At 39.7% G+C, this 15370-nt stretch overlaps 1 protein-coding gene across 1 annotated transcript in view; it reads left to right on the top strand.

The window, feature by feature from the left end:
* The window catches only part of Xrcc5 (X-ray repair cross complementing 5), a 135112-nt gene that overhangs the window by 111701 nt on the left and 8041 nt on the right, over positions 1-15370 (top strand). The window contains exons 17-19 of the mRNA XM_004641367.3: positions 5275-5384; positions 8516-8612; positions 10659-10726. Of these exons, the coding sequence (XP_004641424.1) occupies positions 5275-5384; positions 8516-8612; positions 10659-10726 (275 nt within the window). The remainder of the gene's footprint in view (positions 1-5274; positions 5385-8515; positions 8613-10658; positions 10727-15370) is intronic.

The raw sequence follows: 15370 nt of genomic DNA, 5'->3' as shown, positions 1-15370 counted from the left end.
TTTTTTTTGCGGAACCAGGGATTGAACTCAGGCCCTTGCGCTTGCCAGGAAAGTGCTTATTCTGCTGAGCCATCTCCCCGGCCCCATACTTTTGACTTACATTCCATTGTCATTGTGTATATAAACGCAGACATCTGTAAAAGGTACAGCTTTCCAGTAAGTAAAATTCACATGAGGCATTGAGATAGAATTAAATTGGGAAACATCCTGAGTGACGCCTGAGATGCCTTTAATGTCCTTTGTGTGTAATGTGTGATGGGTGAGTCTACTGCTTTGTGTCTCTGCCACATAAATGGGAAAGTCTCACAGTAGATGACTTCATTCATGGTATTGAAAGCATCTTTGCAGAGCACAGTGGAAATGAACATTGTAATGTCAGACAGTCAAGGCCCTTGTCAGCATGTGCTGTGAAGGGAGGTGTTCCATTTTGTGGGGCTTTGAGTGGCTTTGAATGTTTCTTAAGAGAGAGAGATCATGGGTTCAAGATGAAACAAGGAAATTCTACTGCTTTTCACTTACATAATACTTCTGAATCTCTGTAACTTTTTCTGTCATACTAAGATTTTAACTATGTGATTAATTTTGTGTATTAACATCACTCATTTAAGATCTGGGGCAAAATAATGTCCATATATAAAACTTCTAACTCCAGAACAGACATTTTTGAAGAACTCTTTGAGATCAATGACAGCCTTTTACCTTACTTATATTCTAAGATGGATGGCCCTTCCAATGCCTATTTTTCATATTAGCTACTAATGAGTATTATTGAGTCACTGACTAATTCTGAAGAACATTTTGGTGAATTATAATTGGGGCTGTGATTTACTGAGTATAAAGACTGACAGGCCATTCCTTAGCCTGTAATTGCTGTCGAAGCAGAAAAAAGCACCCCGATGATCAGCATTTCCTTTTTGCAGGGAAGTCAAGAGTATAATCCAGCCAAAATAGAATATTATTTTTGTCAGCTATTTCCACATTTTACTTTTATTAGGTATGGCAGGGTAATGGGAAGTTCTACCAAACTAGAAGGGAAATCTCTTTTGTCCATCTCATTCTAATATTTAGTACAGTATATAAAGCATCATTTATCATAGATATTATGAAGTAAAATGGTCACTATAGTCAGTGAGCCACAAAATAGACCAGATAGAGGTAAAGGATTCAGAATTGTGGGCCACAATAAAAACAAACAAACAAACAAAAAGAACAGAATCATGGGAAGGTACACTGTATAACTTGCTATTGCTAAGAGGACAAAACCTGGCTTTTTGTATCCATCAAGTTTATTGGTTGTTTGGTTTTGTTTATCTGCCTATGTTTCTGAACCCTCTAGAGAAAGGAGAGAACAGTCAGATATGTAAATAAGAAAAAAATAAATTTAGATCTACAGATGTATGAGGGCTTCATTCTTAAATAGAAACTGGGGGAGGATGGTCACAGAGATAGCTCAGTGGTCTAAGCCCTGCCTAGGCAAGCGCAAGGACCAGGGTTCACTTCCTGGCACCACATGCTATGTTAGCCCTGCCCCAGGCATGCTGAGCATGGTGGTGCACGCCTTAATCCCAGTGTTGGGAAGGCTGAAACATGAGGATCACTATGAGTCCAAGCTACCTAGTGAGACCCTGTACCAAATACATAAAAATTAAAAATAAATACATAGAAACTGGGTATTGAGACTCCTACTTACTTTCCTTTATCATATTTTTCATTTCATTTCTCTTTTTTTTTTGGCAGAACTGGGGATTGAACTCAAGTCCTTGTGCTTGCCAGGCAAGCGCTTATTCTACTGAGCTATCTCCCTGGCCCCCCTTTACCATATTTTTAATGCATATGAATTGTTGGCTTTGGCATGTGTTTATTTTAATTTATCTTGAATATTTTTCTTTGTAAGATGGTAACTATATATGTGTGCTCTACCATATTTCAGATAAAATGGGTAAACAATGTATGGTTTTTTTGTCAACTGATGGGGGGGTGCTGAGACAGGGTGTAGTACAGGCTGGCTTTGAACTAACGTAGCCCAGGCTAACCTCAAACTTATGATGATGAGCTGGGCATGGTGGCAGAGGCCTCTAATCCCACCACTCAGGAGGCTGAGGCAGGAGAATCGTGAGTTTGAGGCCAGCCTGGGGTACAAAGTGAATTCAAGGACAGCCTGAATTACATAGTGAAACCCTGTCTCAAAAAAGACACACACACACACACACACACACACACACACACGCACGCACACATAACACACATAGTGTAATTCTGCTGCCTCAGCCTCCCATGTGCTAAGATTTCATGCCTGCGCCACTACGTTTCAAAAAGTATTGTTTTTTGAAAAAGCCATTTAGCACTTTCTGGTTTGCTCCTGGGCAAAACTACCTGTTTTAGCCCTTAATCTCTTGTGATCTTTGTACTTTTTCTATTACAGTCTTTTATAAAAGTTTGGACATACCAGTCTCTTCATGTCTGCTTTTCTCTCTCTCAGACCTTTTTTGTTAGGGTCCTCCTTCAACTCCTGTTCACCTGTCCAGTATGTATGTATGTATGTATGTATGTATGTATGTGTTTATTTATTGTCTGAGACAGGGTCTCACTGTGCATCTCAGGCTGGCCTTGAGTTCACTTTGTAGCCCATGCTGGTCTTGAACTTACAATGATCCTTCTGCTTCAGCCTTGAGTGCTGGGATTACAGGTATGCGTCACCACCTCCACCTGGACATCCAGCCTTGTTACAGTTCTTAAAAGACTTGGTCCTGAATTTAATTTTTTTTTCCTACATTCTCTAAGGAGTCAACCAAGGCCCTCTCCTCTTGGAGTCTTTTCTCCAACCTTTTCCTGTCTCTCCTTTTTTTCCCCCTACTCTTAGCCAGGTACTAGGCATCTGTTTTTCAGTCTGTTGCTTATTCTTTTCCTGATGGATGGTGGCTAAAGTCTGCTTGCCATTATCCAGCTAAAAAGCCATGTTAGTCCGTGAAGCTTTCTATAACCATCAAAATTTTTTAAAAATCCAGACCAATACATTTAAAAAAATCAGGCCAGGGCTGGCCTGATAGTTCAGCGGACTAAAGCACCTGCTTAGGCAGAGCTCAGCAGCTGGGGTTCAATCCCTGGCATGCTGTGCTGGTCCTGCCCACAGGGCACACTGAGGTGGTAATTGAGACTGGGTGTGGTGGTGCGCGCACCTGTAATCCCAGCACTTGAGAGGCTGAAAACAGGAGAATCACTACGAGTCTGATCTATGTAGTGAGAACCTGTAGACCCTGTCCTAAATACAGAAAAATTTTAAAAAATCAAATCAGTTAATGTTTTTATATCACACATAGCTCTCTGTATTTCCCTGCTGTTGTTCTTGTTTGTTTATATGTATTGTATACCCTAGTAGAAAATAAATTCCTCAAAGGCAAGGGTCTTAGCTTCAACCTAATTGTGTTTACTGCAGAACATAATATATCTTATATGTAGTAATTACATAATAAATATTCACTAGGATAAATTAATACAAACACTCGCTAAATCAAGCAAAGAGAAACATTCCCAGTACAGCTTCCAAAGTTTCTTCATTCCCATTTTAAAAGCAGTGGGGCCAGATGGAGACCCTGGTTTTATTGCCCCTGGCCTGTAAAAGTTATTTTTGCCCACATACATAATGCTGAGTGAACTTTATATTAAAACTATCGGAGAGTGCCCTGAAGGCATTCGAGGAGCAAAAAAAAAAAAACTATCGGAGAAAGTAGGCTGCTTTCTCAGGGGTATAAGAAATACCAACCATTTGTGTTACTTTGCCCTTCTAAGCTAAAAAATGGAAGGTACATTTTATTTGCTTTGAGCTTCTTCTCATTGATGGTTTTCTGCTGTGCCTGCTAATCAGGGTAGTATTATCTGCCTGTTAAAAGAGACCATCTGAACATTCTCTCTTATGAATTGTAGTTGGATATTAACTGCTAGAGGATATATTGGTAAAGATTTCTGAAATTGCAGGGAAGTGTTTCTTTAATCCTTCAAGTTTGTTAAATGCTTTATTATAATGCAGATCATAATCTCCTTGTTGGTAGAAGTGAAAAGTTACTGAGGGTATTTTTCCCATTCAGCAAAATTGCTGTATTAGAAAATGCTTTGTCTACCTTTTAAAAATCCTTCCCGTGTGCTATAAGGTCTTTAGCAAATAAGTAGATGAAACCAATTTCGTGTCTTTCATAGTGCACTAAACAATGTACAGGTCGCCAGTTCATAAGTGTTAGTGGCCTTGAGCCTTGACAGAGGAATAGTGAAGGTGGTTTGGCTTAGCATTGTGCTAATATACATTCATTTTTGACTACTAGAATCTCAGTTGAGATCATGAATTTGGGAATCAAGGTATTCTTAGAATATCTTGACCATTCAGCATGAATTGTCAAATAGTCTGCTAATGAGGGGTTTCAGGGGACAAAGAGTGAGCCTTTAGGCCATCAATGTTCATGTCTCCTTGATTTGTTCTTCACAGATCTAAAGGGTCAATTTTCATCTGCTCAGCAGATTAAGTTCCCTTGACTTTCACATTTCTATTTTTTTTGCTTTTCTTTCATACTGAAGAATTTTGTTTCTTTGTGAGACAGCCTCAAGTTGCAACCTGCTTTGGAAATGATAACATTATTAATGTACTTCTTCTTTCTGTAACATTTATGACATTCTTTGTTGACTGTGCTTATTAAGTATTCATAGCTTGGGGAATATGTCAGTCCAGCTAAGAGCAAAAGACATGTAGTAATGATTTCTCATCTCATGGGATGGTATGTTAAGACTGGGCCTGTTCTTTTCTAATATCATCTGGGGTTGATAAAAGATGGGGTATCCCTGGTTTATTACTTTTCAGTGCCTTGTACTATCTGACAGTTATCCTGAGAGGAGTTAGAGAAAGACTAGAAGATCTGTTTTTTAATGAATATATTAGAAAAGGTAATTTTGAGTTACTCAAGTGGTACCAGAATTGGTGTTGAGGGGGAGACAACAACGAGATTTTAAAGAGTAACTCCCACAATTTATTGTTGAACGTCCCCAAATGAATACTTAGCACTAAGCATTATTTATTTCTCAACAAATAGTAGTATTACCAGCTTCTCAAATGTAGACTTTAGAAATTACAATTTTGTATCTCATCCCTCTAAAAGATGTCTTGCTGTTGTGTATACTGATCACAAGGCTCTTCACTATACTTCATTCTGTGGGTGCGTATAAGGAAGAGTACTCTGCATCTAACAAGCATCACTCATGGTAGGAAACTGAATTTATTCTTTCATGTTCTAGCAAGTCACCAGCTAATAAACTGCATTGAACAGTTTTTGGATACGAATGAAACACCCTATTTTATGAAAAGCTTGGACTGCATCAAAGCCTTCCGGGAAGAAGCCATTAAGGTAACTCTGGCGTTACCTGTCTTTTCCTTCCAAACAGCTGGCAACCCTTACAAGGGAGAGGCACACCGCTTTCCACAAATAAGCCTGGGCTTTGGAAATCATTATTTTCACAGTGAATAGCAGTATATGCCAAGAGAAGTGGCAGTGATGAAACTCATGCTATTGTCATTTCGGAGGAAGAATTCAGGTGGAGGTGGGTGGGAGGGATGTCTTATCTCTAGCTTTTTATGACACCAAAGCCCTGGCTTTCTGTTTCTGCTTAGGGAACTAGGGAAATTTCTGTTGTTACCTGTGATAGCCCTTTTGTTATTGTAAAAATTAACTATTGTGCTGTAACTCTTACGTTGGGTTATATTAGGGAAATTAATGGAGATATATATTTACACACACACACACACAATTACTGAGGATTTTATAAAGACAGGAGTAGAGATACAAGTACCAAGAAAATAAAGAACACTGTTCCATAATGTTTTTTTAATAATTACTCAGTTTCCGCTTACCATTTGTTATGGTTTTTTGTTTGTTTTATTAGGAATTTTTAGAAAACACTTCTAAAAAGCTACAAAATTATCTGTAGCAAGGTAACAGCGCAAATTTTTAAACTGCTAAGCAAGAGGTAAGCGAATTTAGAAAATACATTCACTTTAGAAAATATATTTTTAAATAGGCACATTTAGACATTTTTTGTGTAGGTGCTTATTAAATATTTGCTGAATAAATGAGCAAATCATTGCTTAAATAAAATGCTTATAAAGAATGACAAGAATATGAGGAAATAGTTAAAATTACATCAGAATAAAAGGGGCTGAGGAGATAGCTCAGCACTCAAAGTGCCTGCCTGACAAGTGCGGGGACCTAGGTTCGATCCCTGTTACCGTATGCCATGCTGTCTACTGAAACTGGGCATAATGGCACATGCCTATAATCCCAGCAGTGGGGAGGCTGAGACAGGAGGATCACTATGAGTCTGAGCTATGTAGTGAGATGCTATACCAAATACATAAATAAATAAAAGATTTTTAAAAACAGATTAGAATAAAAGATTCAGAGGGAAATACCTCAAATACCCTACAGATAAAAGACAAAATTTTAGAAAAGTAGAATCAGGAGGGTGGGTGACTCAGTTGAGTAGACAGTGATATGGTTAGATGGGAAAAGGTCATAAAACATATTGCTTTTTAAAAACAACACACTGTCCCAAACTACATAAAGTATCTGCTAACACTATACTACAGCTACTACTACCTGACCTCAGAAATATGAGGTCATTGGGTCCTTATAAAGGGGGAAGGGTTCAGGACATATGAGAACTTGTACTGTAACATCATGTAACTCGGTAGTGTCCCAAATTTTCTGATTGAGGAGATTATGGGACCAAAGAAGAAAGTGATTGATGATGTAGAGTTACCTAAGGAGAGTCACATGGAGAGAAAACATTCTCTCAGGCTTTCACAGAGAGCACATTGGCCAAACAGTGGCCATGACTCATCCACATGGCTGACACTGACAAAGGTTCTACAATCTGAGGTACAGGATCTCCAGATAAATCCTGAGGGAATTTCACTGACCTTATCAGACCCAAAAGCTACAACTCTTGTTGCATAGGTCCTGCCTTACCTTGGTTTTAACCATCCAGCAGAAAAGTATAAAAACAAAGTATAAGAAGTAAAGCCATGGTGTTATGTTGAGCTGTAGGGGACTCAGGTCAACAATTTCTGACATTGCCAGTGAAGCGGAAGACCCAATACTATTATGGACTACTGAACTCTTTTAGAATATTTTGCTGAGTTTATACACCTATAATATTTAAATGATAGAACTTAACAAAAAAAGGGGATACAGATGAATGTCCATTTTGTATCTGTGTATTCAAAGTGGTTAGGTTAGATATATAGTTACATTCTCTTAATGAATAGAGGGATTTGTTCTAATAGTGTTTGTAAATAGGATATCATGTCCGCATCTTGTACAGCAGTGAACCACTAGGAAGAATGTATGCAGTGTGTTAATTATTGAAACTGTCCTACCAATTTCGTTTGAAATTGTCTCGTTGCTATTTGTTTCTCAATAAAATTATGGAAAAAAAAATAAAAGAGGAAGGGCTGGCCAAATAGCTCAATGGATTAAAGTACCTGCCAACAGGCACAGGGGCCGGGAGTTCAATCCCCATGCCTGCCATGCTGGCCCTGCCCTCAGGACGCGCTGAGATGGCAATTGAGACTGGGCATGGTGGCACAAGCCTGTAATCCCAGCTCTTGGGAGGCTGTAAATAGATGGATCACTATGAGTCAGATGTAGTAGTGAGACCCTGAACACCCTGTAGACCCTTCCCTAAAATAAAAAAAAAAAAAAAAAAAGATAAAAGAGGAAAGCTAGGACTATGGCTGTAGGCCAGTGCAAGAGCACTTGGCTTACATGAATGAAGACCTTTGGTTTAATCCGAAGCACTGTAAAAAAAAATGCAGTAAAAATAAAATAAATGTTTTAAAAAGAGATGGGGAGGAGCAAAACAGATTTTAGAGACATATCAGTCGATCTTAACATAGATAATTTTTAACTAAATTTTTTTTAAAAAAGGAAGAAACTTGTAGAGTAAGAATATGAGCACTAACTGGAATAATTTTTATATATAATAACTCTTGCATATGGCTTCTCTCATATATATGTAATTGTACATAAATATAAAGAATATTTTAGATATTAAATACTGAAATATTTGTAAATGAATAAATTTACATGTATTTAGTAAATGTAAAATTACTAAAATTTGCTTTCAAACATCCAAAAATTCTAAGAGAAGGTAAGAATATAGATGAAAAAAGAGTGACCAGTATATGAGCATTCACTAAGCTGTTCTATTTTAGTTTGAAATTATCTGTATTAAAAGTTAAAAGTGATGCTCCAGGCTACTAAAAACAGTGTGTGGTTGCGGGCGCAGCGCTGGGCCTTTGGGTTCTGTTTCTCAACAAGCCAACCTCAGTTTGAATTGCCAGCTGCTATTTACCAAAGAAGGATGGTTTATTTCTTTATAAGTATGGTAGATTCAAAATATGTAGTTCTTTTGTCTAGGGAAGAATTTGGTTTTGTTTCCTCTGAATGCCACTTCCTCTTCCCCTCTTCGCCCCTAGTTTTCAGAAGAACAGCGCTTTAACAGTTTCCTGCAAGCCCTTCGAGAGAAAGTGGAAATTAAGCAGTTAAATCATTTCTGGGAAATTGTTGTCCAAGGTAAATTTTTCTTCCAAGTGTTTATGCTATTTTAAAAAATATACACATAATCTCTAAATATAAATTAAATTTTGTGATGTCTTACATGGGACCTGATGAATTTCCATTTGGCCTTGGTAAATGCCTGGGATTTGTTGGACATAAAATCTTGTTTAATTAGCGTAAACACAGAATGATAAATAACAAGTAAACGTAGACATCCTGTCTTACGGTATCCACAGCATGACCTGTTACTGAGACTGCACCTCACTGTTGGCTGAAGCCACTCTTGGAATGATCATTGACCCTTCTGTGGCTTCTGAGGCCATTTCAGTTCTGCTTGGTATGCCAGACTTGGGCTGCCTGTCCCACACTTGCTCCCCGCTGTCTGCCGCAACCATGCTCCTGGGCTGTACCGTCAGCAGCTCAGCGCTCCGTGTGCCAGAACCACTCAGCTTCTCCTCATCCATAGTAGCTCCTGAGCTTTTAACCCAGAAAGAAGGGAACACATACGTTTTCAATATTGTCAGGAGTGATGTTTATTTCCTTCATGCCCTTTTCCCAGTTTTAAAAACTTGACCTAGTTTCCTTTCAGAACTCAAGTGTAGGATACTATTTATTTGAAAAATGCATATTATCAAAATATATTTAAGAGATAATAGGTTTTTCCACTTATAATAGGAGACAAAATTAGCTTCAATCCATCTTTTATGTAAATTTTTTATAAAAGGAGTTGCATGCCCTCTAACAGTGTTTTACCACATAGCCACCTATTCCCCTGATAACGATTTTTTCAGCCCTTTAACCTTTATGCTGTGGAGCAAAAGCAATTAGGATATTGAGTGAATGGGGCTTTTTCAATCATTTTTGTATCTCTCCTGCTAACTTAGTAAATGAAAGAAGTTGATTTGGATATTCAGTGAATGCTTATAATATATAATAGGCTGAAAAAAATCTTACAGGACATAAACAGTGAACATATTTTCTGAGAGTTTGCATGCTATCCAGAATATACATACAACTTAAGCTGTTCTCCTCCTCCTCTTCCTCCTCCCTCCCTCCATCCCTCACTCCCTCCTCCTTCTTTATGTATTTGATACAGGGTCTCGGACTCATAGGTAGTGATCCTCCTGCAGGCATGTACCACCATGCCCTGTCTTGGCGGCCTGCTCAGCATGCCTGGGGGTCATGGCCAGCATGGCCTGTGGTGCCAGGGATTGAGCCCTGGTCCCTGTGCTCGCCTAAACAGGCACTTAGTCTGCTATGCTGTTTCACCAGCCCCAACCTATGCTATTTGTAGGTACAAATGTATGTTAAATACATGTGCTTTTCTGAAAGTATATTATGAACTAGCCATTTGATATAGGAAAAATATGAAGAAAAAAACTAAAGAATAGATCTTCTGTCTTTGATTTGCCCTCACTGAGATAAAAGTGATTCACTTCTTTGAATGATAAACATGCCAGTTATAAAAGCATGTTTCTTCCTGAACTGTCCTGTGGCCATTTTATTTTTATGTTTGGTAATACTACTTCGGGTCAAAATACATGTGGAGTCCAGCATTGCCTGTTAGGCTTGGACAGAAGTATGCAGTCATTCAGGCATTTATTTATTCAGCTTTTCATGTGTACTGTATGGAGCAGAATTTGAAAATGAGTAAGACTTAGTCCCTGCCCTTGAGGAAAATATAGTCCATAAGGACATAAAATATGTACAGACAGTTGTATAAGATATGATAAGAGTTACTTGAAAGGGAGAGGCAAAGTGATCTGAGAGTTCTAAAAAAGGGGAGACCTTTCTGGAGTGGACCAGGGTAGACATCATGAAGTGGCTAGAACTTGAAATATGGCCTTTATCTCATATTGTATTGGCAAACGTGGGAGAAAAGATAACATAAGATGAAACACAAAATTGCATTAATTGCTGTTACAGTTTGGTGTTATATCTAGGACAGAACACCTTTACAGTTGTACCAGTCTCCAGAGTAAAGATGGGTGGAGGTGTGGAGAGAAAAGGGGCTGAGACTGACTCTATGTGTTGGATTTCATTTTGTGAATTCTCTTTTAGATGGAATTACTCTGATCACCAAAGATGAAGCCCCTGGAAGCTCTGTCACACCCGAGGAGGCCAAGAAGGTATTGAGAGATGCCTACCTGTCTTTAGTGGGTTTATTTTCTTAATGTCTTCACAGAAAGTAAATTATGAGAGTAACTAAAGCATATATCTTCCTCATAGGAAATTACTTAGTTTTCTGTAGGCCAAGGTTATATTTCTAGAACTCATTTGTAATCCCAATTTAATGATGCTATTAGACTCCACAGTGCATATGGCGCTTATCCTGGACCCTCGTAAAAGCTATGAAATCCTTCTACCCCAGTGATTCCTATCCTAGCTGCACATTAGTCATCTGAGAAAGTTGTTTTCTCTATGTCCCCCATTAAAAATCTGAACCAGTTGGGTGTGGCACATGCCCATAATCCCAGCACTTTGGGAAGCTGAGGAGGGAGGATCAAAAGTTCAGCTGAGGAGCTGGGAGATGGCTTGGCATTCTAAGCACCTGCCTGACAGGTGCAAGGACCCCAGTTCAATCCCTGGTATCACTTATCATGTAAACCTGGAACCCTAGGAGCACTGTGCTGGCCACTGAAACCGGGTATGGTGGTACACTCCTGTAATCCCAGGGCTGGGGAGGCTGAGATAGGAGGATCACTATGAGTTCAAGCTGTGTAGCGAGACCCTGTACCAAATAAATAAATGGTTTTAAAATTTCTTTAAAGTTCAACTGAGACAACCTATCAATTTAACATGACCATGCCTCAAAATAAAAAATTGAGAGAGCTCAGTGCTAAGATCACCGCCATCCCATCTGAATCAACCTAGAGAGTCTGTTGTGTGGGCCTGACGGTTCTAAACATGATTTTTTTTAAGTTTTCAAGTTGCTCAGCTCCTCACACATTGTAATGTGCAGCAAGTAGCCAAGTAGCCAAAACACTCATAGTCTAACATAAGGGTCATTCAGGTGTTTTCAGTAAAGACCCAGTGAGCTTTTGATTGGTAGAATTGTCAGGTCAAGGCCTAACAGTTGTTAAAGAAAAGATATGGGGGCTGGGGAGATGGATCAGTAGAATAAGCACTTCCCTGGCAAGCACAAGAGCCTGATTTCAGTCCTTCGTTCTGCCAAAGAAAAGAAAAGATATGAGGGCTTGCCAGATAGCTCAGTGGATTAAAGCGCCTGCTTATGCAGAGGCAGGGACCAAAGATCAGAGACTGGGTATTGATCCTGTTGGCCCTGCTCCCGGGGGTCACTGAGACAGTGACTGAAACTGGAGGTGGTGGCTTAACGCCTGTAATCCCAGCGCTTGGGAGCCTGAAAACAGGATAACTATGAGCCCAGTCTGTGTAGTGAGACCCTCTAGAACCTGTACTAAATACATTAAAAAAGAAAAAGGTATGGTTGCAATTTTAGAGAATAAGATTCTGGAATTTTAGGAGTATGCTTGAAGGTGTTTCCTGTTGTCTCTGGGGCTTTCACAATGTCTGTCCTCTCTTCTGCCAGTATTGAATACCATGGGCTTCATTGTGGCACTTAATTGTTTGCTTTTATTTCTGTTTGTCACTTCATACTGTGTTGTAAACCACTCCCCTCCCCCTAAGTGTATCAGTCAGGGTTCTCCAGAGAAAGACTCAATAGCATGTGCACACACGCACGCACACACACACACACACACACACACACACACAGAGCTCATTTGTCTTTAAGGAGTTGACTCGTTATTGTAGGGGCTGGTAGGTCTGAAATTTATAATGCAGACTGACAGAATTTCTGTATCATAGTCTTAATGCAGAATTTCTTCTTCAGGACACCTCAGGTTTTTTCTCTCACGGCCTTCAGTTGATGGGATGAGGCCTACTAACATTTTCAGTTGTGTTAAGATAGCTGATTGTACATGTTAATTTCATCTACAACAATGTCTAGAGTAGTGGGTTTTGTTTCTGGTGTTTTGGTAGTGTTAAGAGAATGAACCTAAGGTCTTCATACTGAACTGCATACCCAGATTTTTATTTTTTACTTTGAGACTGTGTTGCCCAGGCAAGACTTGAATTTTGCAGCCTTTGTGCATCAGCCTCCCAAGTTCTGGGTGCTTGGATGATAAACAGCTGAGTTCCATAGATTAACCAGGCTGACACATATTACCCATCACATAGAGTGAAGGCTTATCAATTAGTATTTTCTTTTTTATTTTATTTTAGTGTCAGGTCTACAGGGTGTTCAGGGTCTCACTACTAGATCGGACTCATAGTGATCTGCCTGTTTACAGCCTCCCAAGAGCTGGGATTACAGGTGGGCGCCACCACGCCCAGTTTCAATTGCCCTCTCAGCACTCCCTGGGGGCGGGGCCAGCACGGCAGGCCCATCAATTAGTTTGCTTAAAGAAGAAAACTAAGTGAAGGCATTTAATTTAATTTTAGTCATTATTACTTACCAAAACCTGTCATCCAGGTTAGAGTTGGGTACATACTAGTTTTTGGAGGAATTAGGCAGCGCTGATCTGTGAAAGGTAGTGTTTTCCCCCAGGAGTACATCTGAACCAGAAATGTCATAGGTCAGTGAATCCAGAATATTGGAGGGAAAAGAAATCCGAAAAAGGATAATGTGCTTTCAAATTGTGTGAGCCTTGTTCTATATTGCAAACATGATATTTTCTCTAGAATTTAGGGGCACAGAGCCTAAGCATGAGGAATTGTAATGTCTGATAATTAAGCTAGCGAGAGAAATTTCAGTTATATGAGGTATATCCTTAGCTATTTCTAATATCACCAGAACAGACTTTGATTGTAGTTTAAGACAACTCGGGGAACTTTACCATGTTTAAGTAGAGAGAATATAGTAAAAAAAAAAAAAAAAAAAAAAAAATCCAGTGGAACAGATCCTCTCTCCTACTCCTGGTTGCCTTACTGTGATGGACACCGTCTTCATTTGGGGGCAGTATTTTCAGTCCAGGCACAGTAAGCAGGCTTCCAGTGGACCAGCAACACTTCCTTGACATGAGAGATGAGAGTGGGGAAATCGCTTCAGATATACGGAATGCAGCTTTATGCGAGGCAGTGACATAAAGTGTCACACAGTCTCTGAAAAAGTCTATTGCACAATAGCTGTGCTTAGAAAATGCCATTTTCTTTTTTTTTCTTCACATTTACCAGTGCTTTGGCACTGTGTTGTTGTTGTTTTTTTGTTTTTTTTTTTTGTTGTTGTTGTTTTTTAACAAAGTCTCACTACTTTGGTTGGTTGGTTGGGTTTTTTTGCTTTCTGCAAAGCTTTATTCCAGAGGGGCTCAGTCCTTCTTGGCAGTTGCCTTCCTCATGGCGGATGGCATGTTGCTCAGCTCCTCATGCATCCTCTTGGTGCGGATGTGTATCCCTTCCCTTTTCTTGATGAACTTGAGGGCCTGTTTGTCCTTAGAGACCTTGAGCAGCTCCATGGAGAACCACCTGTAGGGGGCGAAGCCGCACATCTCCTGGATCATGTCTTAGATGAACTTGGTGTATTTGGTGAGGTGTCCGCAGTGGCAGCTGTTGGTTTGCTCACATTCTTAGTCACCTTGTGGCCCTTGTTGAGGCCTATAGCCATGGGATAGCATAGGACCATGACTGGGGAAAGCAGAGAGGAGGGCTACTGTTCTTCAGTTGTTGCTGTGATGAAAATGGCCCTATTTAATATTTATACCAAATGATTATGTAACATTTTGCCATTTATATTATCTGATTCTCTCACTCACTCACTCGATAATGATAGAAAATAATGGTAATAAAATTTTGTATTCATCTAACTCCAGACCAAAGTACCCAGTACCATCTCTGATCTTTGCAGTGACCTGCTAAGAGTTGGCAGAAGCAGAAAACCATTGCTTTTACCACGGGAAGCCAAGTCCCAGAAAGGTTGGGGGGTACACTATGGGCACCCAGACAAGGATGAAAATGCTGCTTCCTATGCACTTTACTGGGTCTTCATTCCTAAGTGGATTCTCTTACAAGTGGGACCTTAACTAACAATCTCTATAAAGTACAGTAGTGTCTACCTCCTTCCTCTCAGCAAAGCACTGTGTGGGCAGAGGTGGTAGTGATCAGAAGTTCTGAGGAGCACAGTGTAGATCTTGAATTCTGACTCACCTTCAGCATATCCTGTGTCCTGTCTAGCTTGCAAAAATTATACTTATGTGTCTGCTTTAATAATAAGAATATTAAAGCAGGCATAAAAGCATAATTATATGGTGCATACCTATAATCCTAGAACTCTGGGAGGCTGTGGCAGAGAGATTGCAATTTCAAGCTTAACATGGGGAAGGGCCAGCCAAATAACTCATTGGATTAAAGTGCCTGCAAGTTGGCACAGCGGCCAGGGGCTCAATCCCCAGGCCTGCCGTGCTGGCCCTGCCCCCAGGGTGCACTGAGATGGCATTTGAGACTGGGCGTGGTGGCACAAGCCTGTAATCCCAGCTCTTGGGAGGCTGTAGACAGCTGGATCACTACAAATCCAATCTAGTAATGACCCTAAACACCCTGTAGACCCTTCCCTAAAATTAAAAAATAAAAAATAAAAACTGGGGAATTAGCAATTTAGCAAGACTCTGTATTTAAAAAAAAAAAAAGCTAGGGTGTACACAGCTTAGTGTGAAATTGTGTATTCAGTCCTCAGTGCTCCCTCTAGCACATAATGCCTTTATTTTGATTTTCAGTGAAATCTTGGTCCTTTCATTACATTTTTAAAAAAAATTATATAT

Source organism: Octodon degus, unplaced genomic scaffold (genome assembly GCF_000260255.1).
Source record: "Octodon degus isolate 3935 unplaced genomic scaffold, OctDeg1.0 scaffold00135, whole genome shotgun sequence".
Taxonomy (NCBI): Eukaryota; Metazoa; Chordata; class Mammalia; order Rodentia; family Octodontidae; genus Octodon; species Octodon degus.
The sequence above is the reverse complement of the archived record's forward strand: the minus strand, read 5'-3'. Positions and strand labels throughout refer to the sequence as shown.